This window comes from Oncorhynchus mykiss, chromosome 31 (assembly GCF_013265735.2).
Source record: "Oncorhynchus mykiss isolate Arlee chromosome 31, USDA_OmykA_1.1, whole genome shotgun sequence".
NCBI classification, from domain to species: domain Eukaryota; kingdom Metazoa; phylum Chordata; class Actinopteri; order Salmoniformes; family Salmonidae; genus Oncorhynchus; species Oncorhynchus mykiss.
In genome coordinates, this window is record NC_050571.1 from 36,014,894 (window position 1) to 36,031,617 (window position 16,724).

A 16,724-nucleotide genomic window follows, 5' to 3' on the forward strand; every position below is an offset into this window, starting at 1 on the left:
AAATAACTGAACAGGACCTAGTCTATATTGGTGTTTGTGTGTGCGTGTGAGTGAGCCATAGGAATATACAGGTACCTTCCAAAATAAAGGAAACACCAACATAAAATGTCAGTGTTGGGCCACCAAGAGCCAAAACAGCTTCAATGCACCTTGGTATAGATTCTACAAGTGTCTGCAGCTATTAGAGGGACGCAACGCCATTCTTTCTTCGAGAAATTCCAGCAATTGGCGTTTTGTTGACTGTGGTGGAAAATGCTGTCTCAGGCGCCGCTCCAGAATCTCCCATAAGCGTTCAATTGGGCTGAGTCATGTGAATGAGACGGCCATGGCATATGGTTTACGTCGTCGTCATGCTCATCAAACCATTCAGCAACCACTCGTGCTCTGTGAATGGTATCATGGTAACCAAATTGATGGCCTGCCCAGCATTTTATACATGACCCTAAGCATGATGGGATGTTAATTGCCTAATTAACTCAGGAACCAAACCTGCGTGGAAATAAAATTGCATTTTATTTAACCTTAATTTAATGCTTTGTACACGGCACGAGGCTAGCCTCTTCTCCACGGTGTTCTATGAGAATCACCACCCCTAGAGCAGTCTTCTAAGTTAAACCTTTCTGAAGGTCCATTAGAACACGTTATGCACATTGAGTTTGAAGCAAGGGCTACAAGAAGCTAACATGTGGCTAGCAGCTGGGTTGTTCCATTTGATTCTATTCACTTTGAAATTATATCGAACTCAACCGTTTATATTTTCTATAGATGAATGCATGTATATCTCATGGTACGGTGGGGTGTGCAAAATTGGTCAACTTTGGGCAAACTTTGGGCACCTCTATCTCCTGAATGTTTTGGCATTCAGGTCCAAAAAGCCACTTTCTGACCACTTCTATTATGGGCAAAAATGTAAGGAAGGTTTCATTCAAAAAGTGATTGAAATCGAATGGAACAACCCGGGCTATTAGTGGGAAAAAAACACTAAGCTATGGAAGTCCAACTGTAAAAAGGCTAACAAAGAATAGCACTATTTGATGTGCAAATATTTGATGATGTGCAAATAATGGAAAGTATGGCTTAGATCTGGAAGGCATCAAGTACTCAAGGATCACCCTTACATGTGTAGGATCTTCATTTGATCACCCTGTTGCAGGATAACTCCTGCAATGCAGGACATTTTAAACTTGTAGTGTACTTCAGGTTAAAAAAAAGCTTCACATTTCCTGTTGCTGCAGAGATTATTTCCCTGCTGTAGCAAACTGGCTCAAATTAAGATCCTGCATCTGTATGGTGACTGAGGCTTTAGTAGTGAAGTAAGTGTGTAAGTGTGTGTGTGTGTGTGTGTGTGTGTGTGTGTGTGTGTGTGTGTGTGTGTGTGTGTGTGTGTGTGTAAATGAGGCATGTCTACTAAGTAAGAATGAGAGAGAATGAGCATATTGGAGACACATATTTTCCTCAGATTACACAGACCCACAAAGAATTGGAAAACAAATCCAATTTTGATAAACTCCCTACTGGGTGAAATACCACAGTGTGCCATCACAGCAGCAATATTTGTGAACCTGTTGCCACAAGAAAAGGGCAACCAGTAAAGAACAAACACCATTTGCACATCATCACAACACTGTATATAGACATAAAATGACATTTGAAACGTCTTTATTATTTTGGAACTTTTGAGTGTAAATGTTAACTATTTATTTTTTTATTGTTTATTATCTATTTCACTTGCCTTGGTAATGTCAACATATGTTTCCCATGCCAATAAAGCCCTTAAATTGAGAGAGAGAGAGAGAGAGAGAGAGAGAGAGAGAGAGAGAGAGAGAGATGCTAAGTTAGTGCGCTGGGAATTTCACACCCCATCTGTGCAAATGAGAAAAAGAGGAGTAGTTGGAAGTTGAGAATACTAACTAGCAAGAGAGATATAAAGGATGTGCAAACAGTACAGGAAGGGAGATGATGGGGAAAATGAGGGAAATAGATTGATAGACGATGGAGAGAGTGAGGTGAGAATAAAGTGGGTTGGCATGTACTGAAGAGGAGCCAGTTAACAAAAACATCATTTTTGGGGCAAATAAATCCCAATAGTTGAATAAGCTTGACATCAAGTCATGCATGTCGACAGAAATGCACTAATCATTCATGTGTTACTGCGTCTATAGGTGGACGATCCAAATAAAGTGCATTTGTTTTAACTCATGCAGCACAGGAGGATTAGACCAAAAGGTTTTTTTTGCGTCACGGCACGGCGTGACTTTGATACAAACACACTCATCAACCGCTCCCCTCTTCCTCCTCCCCTTTCCTCATCCCCCTTTCACCTCTCTCTGTCTCTGCAGCTTGAGGCCCGCTCCCCTCTTCCTCCTCCCCTTTCCTCATCCCTCTTTCACCTCTCTCTCTGCCTCTGCAGCTTGAGGCCCGCTCCCCTCTTCCTCCTCCCCTTTCCTCATCCCTCTTTCAGCTCTCTCTCTCTGTCTCTGCAGCTTGAGGCCTGCTCCCCTCTTCCTCCTCCCCTTTCCTCATCCCTCTTTCACCTCTCTCTCTGTCTCTGCAGCTTGAGGCCCGCTCCACAAGTTTAATTAATAGCATGTCGCACTAACAAGGCGTAGGAGCTCCAGTGGCTGCTGCAGGACAACCTAAACTGAATGTCTGCAGATGGCTGAGAAGTCCGTATCTCTTGTGCACATACATAGACACGGACAGACACACACACACACACACACACAGGCAGATAGACAAAAAACACAGGCACATGAAATGGGATAACAACGCGAGATGGCACGCGACACTATTCATAAGTATTGTGACAAAACGTGTGACCTGTTTTGAACAATCATGTTAGGACAGACGCCCGACTGAGCGTTCTACTCGGGTGCATTGTCAATGGGCGCGGATGAAGATTTCATTAAAAGTGCATTACAGTGGCTTGGAAATACAATTACATTTCTAAAGGAGGAAAATAATTAGTAGGAAAACCTTTTGTCATCATTGGGACGTCGCCAGATTGACTTTAGATGCGGTATAATGTTAGCTAGCCAAGATTGAGGGGAAACCATCACATTTTTGCTAGCTAACGTTAGCATTGCTTGATATTGTTGATGAACTTTGCTAGCTAATGAAAACATTGCCATCTGTCTAAAGTACATTTGATGACATGATAATGCTGATAATTCCTACTAAATATTTGCCTATGTCATCGTATTTCCAAGCGACTATAGTTTAATATTTGATGAAACGGTCATTAGCCACCGTTCAGAATGACTGGGCATCACTGGACTTTTGGGCACCAATATGGCTGTGGCATCTGTAGAACGGAGGTGCAACCCATGAACATAGTCAGACAAGCAAGTGATGACCACCCTGTGCCCTAACTTTTAACGAGACTAGTGAGAGCCTGGAGTATGACCCACTGCAATGGCACAGATCTAAGATCAGCTAAATGGCGGACAGAGGGACTTCAGAGCACCTAAACCCCTAAAATAACAACTGTTGCATTCAGCAATGTGGAACTCTGAGGTCAATGCTCTGGTTGCCACCAGAAAAAGGGGTCTCAGTGTGTGTGTGTCCATGTGTGTGTAAATGAGAGACACACACCAGACTCGGAAACTTCTGGATCACTCCTCAATCTTGCTAACAGGCCTTGATCTCCACAACACATGGCCCTAGTGTGGAGAAGACAACAGGCCAGACAGAGAGACAGAGTGAAAGACAGAGAGAAAGGAAGAAGATGGAAAGGAGAAAGAAAGAGAAGGAAATAAAAAGAAAGAACTAAATGTTGTGAGAAAGAAAGTCAACATTTCACCTGTTCTGGGAACAATACTTTTTTAGGTAGCAGGAAAGTTTGGAGAACGTTTGACTATGGTTCCCAGAAATATTCCTGGGATGTTTTATTAACATGTTTCAGTAACATTTCGTTTTTTTTTTTTTTTTTTGGGGGGGGGGGGTTGAACTACAAGCACAGATAGGACACATGTAAATTAAATTCCTTAGGCATTAATCATGCAAATATTTTTTTTTATTGTGACAGCATCAGTGCGATTCAAAACCATAATCTTTTGTTCTCTATCCATGGAACTAGTCCACTGCTAGCATGCCATGTTTTTTTTATGCAGACACCGCTATTAATATTTGTCTATTCAAACAGACCCCATTTCAAAGGAAACAAACATTCATTAAGATCAAGTACACTCTATAAAGAAAAAGTTCCTGGAGTATCCTTTAGGGGTTCTTCAAACTGAAACTGTGGAGGAACCCCTAAAAGTTCTTCAAAGAACCTATTTTAATGGATCCTCAAAATAACCTTTTGAAGAACCTTTTGGGGTAAATGTGTTAATTACCCCCCTCCCCTATTATCACGATTAATAATACTATTAATATGCATAACAATAAGTCACTATTGTAGTTCTCAGTGGTTGTTATGATTTTAGTGGCTAAACAGAAGATATAAAATCGAAATGAGGTAAACTCCCAGCAGAGCCCCAAGTCCAATGGTTATATCCTCTGGCGTGTTGATGTTAATGCTCTCCATATCCATAGCCAGGATGATTTTGCAGTGGTGTAGGGAAGGTGACATCTGTGAATCCCAAAAACAGGTGATTAACAAAACAGGCACACGCAGAATTCATACCTTGGTTTTTGTGGAGAATGTGATTGAAGAAAAAAAACACAAAAAAAAAACAAGTGTCTTGATAATGGTTTTCATTCACATTCCTTGTGATCTGTGACCTGCATAACATACCAAAACCAAATGACATACCTTTGCGTGCCTCCTCATCTGTATACCTACAGACACAAAAGTGAGCAGTTTAGTCATCTTCACGCAATAGAGCTTGCCTTCAACATATTCTTATAGCCTACATATTCTTACCTTGTTGTTGATTGATATCCATTGAATTGTGTCCATTTTCTGTTTTTAGAAAGATTGGGACAAATAGGAAAAGATAGATGGTATCATCATACAACAATATCAATTTAGATCATACGAGGGACAAACCTTACCTTAAATTGAGGAGATCTTTACGTGTTTCAGTTAAGTGGCCTGCACCTGATGTCCTTTCAAATTGAAATGTTTCAGTTGGGCAGTTAGGTTCCTGCAAGAACCACCCACCAACCAAGGAGGTTCCTTCAATGAACTCCACCTTCTATGGGGTTCTTGGAAGATCCTTTTGGGGGAGGCATTTTCAATGCCAAGAACCCTAAGGTTCTTCGAAGAACTTTGAGTATCTTAGAAGAACTCTTGTTGAACCCCTCATTTTTTTCAGTGTGTGGCCATTTAGTGGGTGCAGCCAACACCTGAACACACAACAAAATAGAGGATAGAGAGAGTTTTGTTGATGCTGGGAATGGAATGTTTGTTTTTAAGACTAAGACTTAAGATTTCTTGTGGTTTTTATGGAAAGTTTTCTTAACATTCTTGGAATAATTTGATAACATGACTTTAAATAGAACCAAGAGGAAACTTGGTTTCACTGAAGTACTGAAATTCCCACAGAATAACCTTCTTTTTTTTAAAAGATCTCTGAACTTTTTGAGAACATTCCCGACGTCAAACCAGGAGGAAAACATTCCTAGAATTAAATGTAACCATGTTTGAACTTTTAGGAAACCTTCTGTTAAAGTAATGAAATACCCAAGAAAAAAGACATTTTTAAAATGTGCTGAGAATTTTCCAAAAGCCAAGCAAGTACTGTGCACCATTTCCCAGATAATTGTGGGAAGGTTGAATGCAAAAATAACCATAGGAAATCTACGCTCTCGCCAAGCTCGAAGAAACATATGGTTCTCAGAACGTTATGTGCTAGCTGCGGAAGAAAGCCGCCCTCATCTTCCCTGGATTTGGAGTGAAGCACTGTGAGTGGTTGATTCTAAGGAGAGTGATGTGATTATTGAAGCTGAAGGCATCAGGGGGTTGGTGGTATCTAGCGATCGCAGGTTGGGGATGACGTCAGCAGAGCTGCCTTGGTGAGCTCATCCCTTTACAAGGTCAATGAGAGGAGAGGTAGAGGGAAAGAGAGAGAGAGAGAGAGAGAGAGGGGGGAGAAGGACAAAAGGCGAGGGAAAGAGGTGAAAGTGAGAAAGGTGTCCATCCTCCATCAAGCTGTCAATGTGGTGGTAAGCACAGAGGATAGAAAAATAGCAGACACGCATACACACATTAACACTCTCCCTCTCTCTTCCCTCCCTCTCCTTATCTCTACCTCCCTCTCCCCCTTTTTTTCCTCCCTTCCCCCTCCATCTCTATCCCCAATCTCTGTCATAGTACCAGGGCAGATATTCTGTAGTGTGGATTGAAGCAGCAGCGCTACTGTAATTACACATCTGGGCTCCATCTCTTCCCGCGGCAGTAAAGCTTGAACTACAGTGAACCGTTGCTCGCTGGCATTCACGCTTCCAGCTAGTGCTGCTAAACTAGTGCGGGCCATAGGCTCCCCGCTGTTTTCAGGCAAAAACCACCTTAGAAGCCTTAGCTCAACAACACATCTTAAAAAGCCCTTTATTGTTAACCCCTAATTGAAGGAGTACACAGAAATCACAGACACTACAGAAGCACCGCTAGCCACTAGAATGAAACCAGATGGAGGGGATAACATTCAGCCAAATGGCCGAACAAATGATGAACAAAACATTTAAAAACGACTACAGAACTGAATGAGAATAACACAAAAGGGCCATTCTTCATTCTCTCGAAGTCCGCAAGATCACATATCTAGAGGCTGTTATGGACATTAACAGATTGCTTTCCAGATAGACAGACAGAAAGACCGACAATAACAAAAGTGTGTTGAGAATAGCACTTGGGGACGGGAGTTGTGCAGAGTCCATTAGGAAATTGTAAGGGGAAAAGCAATGGTAGATTTTTCCAAAACCTCTAACAAAGGTTTGGGGCCTGCCATTTGTTACTGTCTGTGAGTGTCCATTCTATCTGAAATGTAACTCAAATGGGCTCAAAAATGCCAATGAAATATCCTATAGTCGAGAATCTAGTAACTATAGTGACACTAGTATTGAAAGTGGGGGCTTAAATCAATTGCTGGGACAGGTTTCAGTTAAAGTGCCACTACCTCTTGAATGAGGCCTGTATACTTGACTGAGAGCCGCCATGGGCGTCTAAGAGCATGGCGTAATACTAAAGCTCATAGCAGTCTCCTGAGTCAGAGAGAAAGTGAAAATCATTCAGTAGAACGTAGCAATCCCTTTTTATTGTAAATTTGACCAACATGACTTTGCAAATGAAAGGGAGGAGCTGATCTCTGACCTAACATGTCACAAACTGTGACAAATGTTGCGGTGCAACCAAAAGATGTGGAAGCTGCATTTAAACGACAAATCAAAACAAAAATCACCTGGGCCAGACGACATTAGTGATGGTCAACTAAAGGTTTGCCCTAACCAACTGAGAAGTGTTTTCTGTGAGATTTTTAAACGCTCTGGCAAAACACCATATGCCCAATACCTAAAAAGAGCAACCCATCCTGATACATTGACCACCCTGTAGCTTTAGCCTTTAGTGATGAAGAGTTTTGAAATACCGATTGTCCCCCAGCTACATAAGCTGGTATGCTCTTATACAGACCCACTTCAGTTTACCTAAAGCAGAACAGAGGTGTTGATTATGCGGTTCTGTCTCTACTTCACTGTGCCAACACCCACCTGGAGAAGCCCAAAACCTACAGTACCAGTCAAAAGTTAGGACACACCTACTCATTCCAGGGTTTTTCTTTATTTTTCTTTTATTTTCTCTTTATTTGTATTGTTTACATTGTAGAATAATAGTGAAGACATCAAAACTATGAAATAACACATGTGGAATCATGTAGTAACAAAAAAAAAAGTGTTAACCAGTTAGAGCTCTAGGGGCGCTATTTCATTTTTGGATAAAAAACGTTCCCGTTTTAAGCGCGATATTTTGTCACGAAAAGATGCTCGACTATGCATATTCTTGACAGTTTTGGAAAGAAAACACTCTGAAGTTTCAGAATCTGCAAAGATTTTGTCTGTAAGTGCCCCAGAACTCATTCTACAGGCGAAACCAAGATGATGCATCACCCAGGAATTAGCAGAATTTCTGAAGCTCTGTTTTCCATTCTCTCCTTATATGGCTGTGATTGCGCAAGGAATGAGCCTACACTTTCTGTCGTTCGCCCAAGGTCTTAGCAGCATTGTGACGTATTTGTAGGCATATCATTGGAAGATTGGCCATAAGAGACTACATTTTCCAGAGGTCCGCCCGGTGTCCTTTGTCTAAATTTGTGCGTAATCTTCAGGTGCAGGCATTTTCTCCTGGGATTCAGGAGAGAAAGCATGTTTCCAAGAACGATGTATCAATGAAGAGATATGTGAAAAACACCTTGAGGATTGATTCTAAACAACGTTTGCCATGTTTTCAGTCGATATTATGGAGTTAATTTGGAAAAAAGTTTGCGTTTTGAGGACTGAATTTATGGATTTTTTTTGGTAGCCAAATGTGATGTATAAAACGGAGCTATTTCTAATACACAAGGAATCTTTTTGGAAAAACTGAGCATCTGCTATCTAACTGAGAGTATCCTCATTGAAAACATCAGAAGTTCTTCAAAGGTAAATGATTTTATTTGAAGGCTTTTATGTTTTTGTTAATGTTGCGTGCTGGATGCTAACGCTAATGCTAACGCTAAATGCTAACGCGAAATGCTAACTCTAGCTAGCTACTTTTACACAAATGATTGTTTTCCTATGGTTGAGAAGCATATTTTGAAAATCTGAGATGACAGTGTTGTTTACAAAAGGCTAAGCTTGAGAGATGGCATATTTATTTCATTTCATTTGCGATTTTCATAAATAGTTAACGTTGTGTTATGCTAATGAGCTTGCTGATAGATTTACACAATCCTGGATACAGGGGTTTTTTCATAGCTAAACGTGACGCAGAAAACGGAGCGATTTGTCCTAAACAAATAATCTTTCAGGAAAAACTGAACATTTGCTATCTGAGAGTCTCCTCAATGAAAACATCTGAAGTTCTTCAAAGGTAAATGATTTTTTTGAATGCTTTTCTGTTTTTTTGTGTAAATGTTGCCAGCTGAATGCTAATGCTAAATGCTACGTTAGCCATCAATACTGTTACACAAATGATTGTTTTGCAATGGTTGAGAAGCATATTTTGAAAATCTGAGATGACAGTGTTGTTAACAAAAGGCTAAGCTTGAGAGCTAGCATATTTATTTCATTTCATTTGCGATTTTCATGAATAGTTAACGTTGCGTTATGGTAATGAGCTTGAGTCTGTATTCACGAACCCGGATCCGGGATGGGGAGATCAGAAAGGTTAAACATATCAAAATATATTTTATATTTGAGATTCTTCAAAGTAGCCACCCTTTGCCTTGATGACAGCTTTGCATACTCTTGGCATTCTCTCAACCAGCTTCATCTGGTATGCTTTTCCAACAGTCTTGAAGGAGTTCCCACATATGCTGAGCACTTGTTGGCTGCTTTTCCTTCACTCTATGGTCAAATAACCCTTACACAGCCTGGAGGTGTGTTGGGTCATTGTCCTGTTGAAAAACAAATGATAGTCCCACTCAGTGCAAACCAGATAGGATGGTGTATCACTGCAGAATGCTGTGGTAGCCATGCTGGTTAAGTACGCCTTGAATTCTAAATAAAACCATTGACATTGTCACCAGCAAAGCACCCCCACACCATCTCCTCCATGCTTCACAGTGGAAACCACACATGCAGAGATCATCCTTTCACCTACTCTGCGTCTCACAAACAAATGCATTCCAGGGGACTACCTCATGAAGCTGGTTGAGAGAATGCCAAGAGTGTGAAAAGCTGTCATCAAGGCAAAGGGTGGCTACTTTGACAAATCTGAACATATATTTAGATTTGTTTAACACTTTTTTGGTTACTACATGATTCCATATGTGTTATTTCATAGTTTTGATGTCTTCAATATTATTGTACAATTTAAAAAATAGTAAAAATAAAGAAAAATCCTGAAATGAGTAAGTGTGTCCAAACCTTTGACTGGTACTGCACGTCACAATGGTATGTGTGGATTTCTCTACAGTCCAGACTCAAAGGGTCAAAAGCGTCAGAACATGAATGTCAAGCCACATCTGATTCTCTGGGTTCTCTCCTTCCTGAAAAATAGACTCCTGCTGGTCAGATTCAATGGTCACTGCAGCTCATCTCTACAGGATCACCACAAGGCTCTGCCATCTTGCGTGTGTTATTCACCCTGAACACTGACGACTGTAGGAGCTCACACCCAGAGATGATGTTCATTAAGCACTGGGATGACACAGTCATTTTGGAAACAGCAGGCAACTCTGATGTTTTCACTATGGTCAAAACTACCTGGACCTCAATTCAACCAAAACCAAAGACCTGGTCATTGACTTCAGAAGAGACCAACCTACCATCCCAGCGTTAGAGATTAACGGACAGATCATTGAGCGAGTGGAAGACTACAAATACCATAGGAACCATCATCGACAACAAGCTCTTCTTCAAAAGAATCACTGAACACATTCCCTCAAAATGTCAACAATGCCTGTTCTTTCTATGGAAATTGAGGAAGTTTAATGTACACCAATCAATCCTTAAAGCATTTTATAAATGCTTCATAAAATCCATAATACCCTTTAATATTGTTGGGTGGTTTGATGCTCTAGGGAACACAAGTCAGAACCCATTGAACAGGGTAATAAGAATCAGTGGGAAGGTCATCGGAGCAAGCCAGAAACCCTCCAGTGACATTTTCGGAAAACGAGTGAGGAAGAAGCGGGAACAAATAGCCTTTGACACAACACACACACACTAAATGACCAGAATTACCCTACCTTATATGTGCAGATATAGAGCCCTCCCATACAAATCTAAGAGCAGCTTCTAGTTGTGCCATCATCCATCCAAATCCTCAACTCCTAAAGTTGTATTTGTATATATGATTGCATAGAATGCTCAAGACATTAAGAGAGTGAGAGAGATAGGCGGACAAAGCAGTGAGAGACAGAGACGAAGACGAGAGAAAGCAAGATGGAGACGGGCAGAGCTAAGAGATTGACGGAAAACTAAGAAATGGAAAAAAGGAGAAAAAAAGAAAAAAGTTATGAAATTGCTCTCAACTAACCCCATTCACATCAGAACAGTGCAGAGGACAAAATAATGGAAGGAGTTATCTGCTTCCAATTTAATAAAACCTAATGGGGAGGCCGGGGGAGGACTAACTCCCGGCTGCTTTAACAATCTGAGAGTTTCGGTCTGTTCTCTCTAATGACCTACGCTGGGGGAAAGCTTAGAAGCACTCAAATTCTCCCTCAGCCCCTTAGACTGTGTCAAACCGAAGGAGGGAGAGAGAAACAATGCATGTGTAAAACTGCACTGCCAATATTTACAACATTTGTTCTAATAAAGCTCATTGAACTGAGAGAGCGAGAGAAGAGTTTGAGAGCGTACCCATGAAAGACTTTTAGAAAGGCCAAAACGCTCATAAAAAAAAAACACCAATTCCATTTTAAAACCAAGGGAAAACTACTGTAACACAGATGTCAAATGTAGGCCTGGGCATTTTAATAAAATGGGCTGCGTATTGTTCTTCCCACATTTACAAGGTTGGGATTAAGGCAAGAGTGTGAAAACTGGCACAAAATCAAGCCTTATTTGAGATCCTAAATGGATTTGTTTTGGCCAGTCGTCAGGTGGATTTAGGACAAGACTAGTCTCGGAGCTTGTCAATGAACAATTTTTTCACCCACCTGTGGTTTTTGTTTTTTTTACACTTCCTTTGCTTTCACTCCCTTTACTTTTCATTGTGACAAGGTCATATTGAGTTAGAGAGATGTGAGAATGTCTACTCTGGGCCAAATTGATTCCCAGACTTGTAGAGTGTGTGTGGACATGTTTAACCAGAAGTCCCCACAAGAATAGTAAACAAAAATGTGACCAACTGAGGACATTTTGTTAATCCCCATGAGGTCAAATGGTATTTCTAAGGGGTTTAGGGTTAAGGTTAGAATTACATTAACGGTCAGGGTTAGGCACGAGGGTTAGGCGCGAGGGTTAGGAGCTAGGGTTAAGGTTAGGTTTTTTGGGTTAAGGTTAGGGTCAGGTTAAGGGTAAGAGTACGGGTTAGGGTTAGGGAAAATAGGACTGAATTGTGTGTCCTCACAAGGTTACCTGAACAAGACTGTGCGTGTGTGGGTCTGTCTGGCCGAGCATCTTTATCAGTCCGGTTTCCATGGAGACAAGACCTGGGTCAAACGTTCATTGAATATACTTTCAAACGCTGTCATCTACAAAACTAACACTTGGTGAAACGCATACAAAACTCAACTCAGTCAAATAGGAAAATGAGTCTAGTTGCTAAAAAGATCAATAGGATACTGCAGGATCTAGGACTGCTCGATGTATGGCGTGACACCCACAAGACCGATAAGGAATATACTTTTTACTCAGCCCGCCACACTGAATACTCCAGGTTAGACTATTTTTTCATGTACAGTGCAGATAGACACAGGCATAAGGATTGTAGGATCGGGCAGAGCGGCTTCAGACCATAATGGAGTTTACCTTACTCTACACCTTGATGGCAAACCAAGAAATACTATACGGAGACTTAATACAAGCATGCTGAATGATCCTGCATTCAAGGAATCAATAAAGACTGAATTGAACATCTATCTGGAGAATAATGATAATGGGGAAGTATCTCCTGCTACATTATGGGATGCAGCTAAGGCGGTTATTAGAGGGAAGATCATAGCCACATCTTCTCTCAAGAAAAAGTTTAAAGCACAGAAACTGCTGAAATTACAGGAAACCCTAAGAAACTTAGAACGATCTCTTTGTCAATACAAAGACCCTCTTATATTACGAGAGATTCAAAAGGTATAGAGAAGAAGTAGAGAAAAAGCTTAGGTTCCTGAAACAACAATATTATGAAGCAGGCTCAAAGGCAACCAAATTACTAGCATGAGACTCAGGTAACAACAAGCACAGAAAACCATTTTCAAAATATAAGACCCCAAAAAGATGATCACATAGAAATTAGATGAAATACAGAATGCATTTGAATCATATTACACAAATCTGTACAAGCAACCAGAGAAGGCAGATGCACAGACAATAGAGCACTTTTTGAACTCACTCGATCTACCCTCAAATTGGGACAGAGCAAAATGATAGACTTACTTCAGAAATAACTACTGAAGAAATTAATAAAGCAATATCTCAACTAAAAGTAAACAAGTCTCCAGGCCCTGATGGCTTCCCTTCAGAATGGTTCAAGACCTTCAGAGAACAACTAACACCTCTACTTAAGGCCTGTTTTAACTGGACTCTGAGGGAGGGGGGTCTCCCACCGTCATGGAGAGAGGCCATCATATCTGTAATCCCAAAAGAGGGTAAAAATAAGAAGGACTGCAGTTCATATAGACCTATCGCAATTCTTAACACAGATTATAAACTATATGCATCAATGATAGCCAAAAGAATGGAGAGCATAATCCCAGAATTGACTGACGGAGAACAAACTAGTTCCATTAAAAAATAGGCAGACAAAGGACAATATAAGGAGAACACTACATGTCATGGACCACATTTCTCAGAATAAGACAAGTGCAATATTAAATCAGTCTAGATGCAGAAAAAGCATTTGATTCAGTGGGATGGGATTAACTATTCCAAGTTATGGAAAGATTTGGTTTCAACAAAGAAGTGATACAGTGCATTAAATCACTGTATTCATGTCCGACCGCTAGAATAAAGATAAGTGGACATTTGTCACGACCGATAAAATGAGAGCGAGGGGCAAGGCAAGGCTGTATTCTTCCACCCACGCTCTTCTCCTTGTACCTCGAACCATTAGCGCAGGCAATAAGACAGGACCCAACCTTACAGGGAATAACAATAAGAGGCAGTGAACATAAGATATGCATGTATGCTGATGACGTTCTGTTATTCCTTAAAGACCCAGGCTCAAGTGTACCTAGATTGATGGATGTTTTACCCTGAATATGTTCCAAATGTTTGTATGTGCTTAACGTACACAAGACCCAAGCCCTAGTATATAATTATACCCCACAGGAAGAGCTGAAGAGCAGGTATAACTTCCACTGGACCTCTTCATCCATTAAATATCTTGGAGTATATCTACCAAAAGATACACCCAAACCTTATTGCATGAATTACGATCAAATCAACAAGAAAATGTATGACCTAGACAGGTGGAATTCACTTCCCTTAGATCTTAGTAGTAGAATTGAAACAATCAAAATGAACATCCTGCCAAGGTTACTGTACTTGTTCCAATCACTGCCCATAGAAATCCCGCCTAAACAGTTTAGAGAATGGGATAAACGGATATCAAGGTTTATCTGGAACAGGAAGAGACCCAGAATTAGATATTCAACATTACAATTAGCAAAAACTGGGGGGGTATGGCCTTACCAAACCTAAAATATTATTTTGTGTCAGCCCAATTGAGACCTCTGTTGTGTTGGTGCAATTCAGAATACGAATCCAAATGGAAAGACATTGAGACTACTTTGACAGAGATACCCATACAGTCCGTTTTGGGAAATAAGGACATGGTAATAGAAATAAACAGACAAAATCAGTGGATTCATTTCTCTCTAAAGACATCGTTTAGGGTAGTTAAGCAAATTCATTTAGACAGAGAGGTCAAACTGCTGAGTTGGCCCGCATACGACCCCAGCGTCATCCCTGCAATTCAGGATAGCAGATTTAAACAATGGACGCATCACACCATTCAGTACAATTATAAGGAATGGGGACCTAGATAACTTCCAGGACCTAAGTAAAAAAAACATGGCTTGGATAAACAAGATTTTTACAGATACCTACAAGTTTGACACTATTTCTTAAGGGAGATAAAAGTGATTGACCCTCGAGCACCTCAAAAATGTATCCAAGTATTCACTAACGCATACATCTTGGGCAGTAACAAAAAAACTATTTCAAATCTCTACTTGGGTATTCAATCCCCAAAGAAACATTCTACAAACTATATTAAAAAGAAATGTGAGGAGGAACTTGACATTGAAATAACTGATGAAACGTGGTTGAACATATTAGAGACTCAACAAAGCTCCACCAACTCAAGGTCATGGAGAGAATTCTGTTGGAAGAATGTTATACGTTTCTTCATAACACCTTATCTGAAATCAAAACAGACTGGCTCTCTACACCCTTGTTGGAGAGAATGCGGTCTATTGAGGGCGGACCACTCTCATATCTTTTGGACCTGCCCCGCAATCAAAACATACTGGGGAGAAATAAGGTCTAACATTGGAAAAATAATGGGATTTGACATAGAACATTCATTTCTTTGTACTTGGGTGAAATACCTGAACTTACACAATAGAGAAAAGTACCTCTTGAAGGTCCTACTGGCAGCCAGTAAAAAGGCTTTACTAGGAAATGGTTACAAAAAGACCCTCCCACAGTGGCACGATGGATATTTGTAGAAGAAATACACCACATGGAGTGTATGACCTTTGCTTTAAGAACACAAGAGGAGAGAGGTCAGGAATACTGGGGAAAAAAGGGTTTCGTACTTGAAAATGGTCTAATTCAAAGACGTCAATGTATGACATGCACTGTAACTACCAGATCTTTCTTGTTGTTCTTTTCCTTTCCTTGTCCTTTCTTTGTGTTCCTCAATAAAAACAAAGTATATATAAAAACTCAGTACAAATAACTGAAGAAATATACACTTAGTGCACAAAACATTAGGAACCCCTGCTCTTTCCATGGCATAGACTGACCAGGTGAATCCAGGTGAAAGCTATGACCTCTTATCGATGTCACTTTTTAAATCCACTTGAAATCAGTGTAGATCAAGTGGAGGAGACGGGTTAAAGAAGGATTTTTAAGCCCTTGAGACAATTGAGACATGGATCGTGTATGTGTGCCATTCAGAGAGTGAACAGTCAGGACAAAAGATTTAGGTGCCTTTGAACGGGGTATGGTAGTAGGTGCATGCCGCCACGTTTTGAGTGTGTTGAACTGAAACGCTGCTGGGTTTTTCAAGCTCAACAGTTTCCCATTCTTGTATCAAGGATATCCAGCCAACTTGACACAACTGTGGGATGCATTGGAGTCAACATGGGCCAGCATCCCTGTGGAACTGCTTTCGACACCTTGAAGAGTCCATGCCCCGATGAATTAAGGCTGTTTTGAGGGCAAAAGAGGTTGCACCTGAATATTAGGACGGTGTTCCTTACGTTTTGTACACCGTGTATATGTATCCATTGATGGACCTTCTTTGGTGGTATTTATGGGTAAAAGCATGAATTACGTCCATACACTGGACATCGGGCGACATTTTCGTGGTGTAAACATTCATATGGAATTGTTTGGCACAGATCGTTGTTCTTTTGAACAAGTCGCCCACAATATGAAAATAATTCCTGAACATTAAGGTCATTTAATTCAAAAGACATTCATCACAAGCGCTGTAGCCTAACAAGTAACTTCAGTCAAGTCTGGAACATTCCACCAACTAGTACAGACAGTCTCTTTCTGTTTTCCTACAGTATGGTTCCTCTAGTCTGTGTCCAGGAAAGTTCAACACGCTAGAGATGCTATTCCTCAGAGACCACAAGACCCCGTCCCAGTCTGCCAGCCAGGCCTACTCACCTCACACACAAAAAAGGACGTAAACACACACACACACACACACACACACAGAACGCTGCCTCAACTTAACAGAG

General features: G+C 40.7%; 1 protein-coding gene across 2 annotated transcripts in view; it reads right to left on the reverse strand.

Moving 5' to 3' along the window:
• Positions 1 to 16,724, reverse strand: part of mgat4b (alpha-1,3-mannosyl-glycoprotein 4-beta-N-acetylglucosaminyltransferase B) — a 221,523-nt gene that overhangs the window by 126,104 nt on the left and 78,695 nt on the right. Inside the window, exon 1 of one of the 2 annotated variants that reach the window (XM_036969827.1) lies at positions 3,595 to 3,914. The exons of the other annotated variant lie outside the window; for it this stretch is intronic. Within the exon in view, the coding sequence (XP_036825722.1) occupies positions 3,595 to 3,658 (64 nt within the window). The 5' untranslated portion in view covers positions 3,659 to 3,914. Of the gene's footprint in view, positions 1 to 3,594; positions 3,915 to 16,724 lie in introns of those variants that run through there. 2 annotated transcript variants of the gene reach the window in all.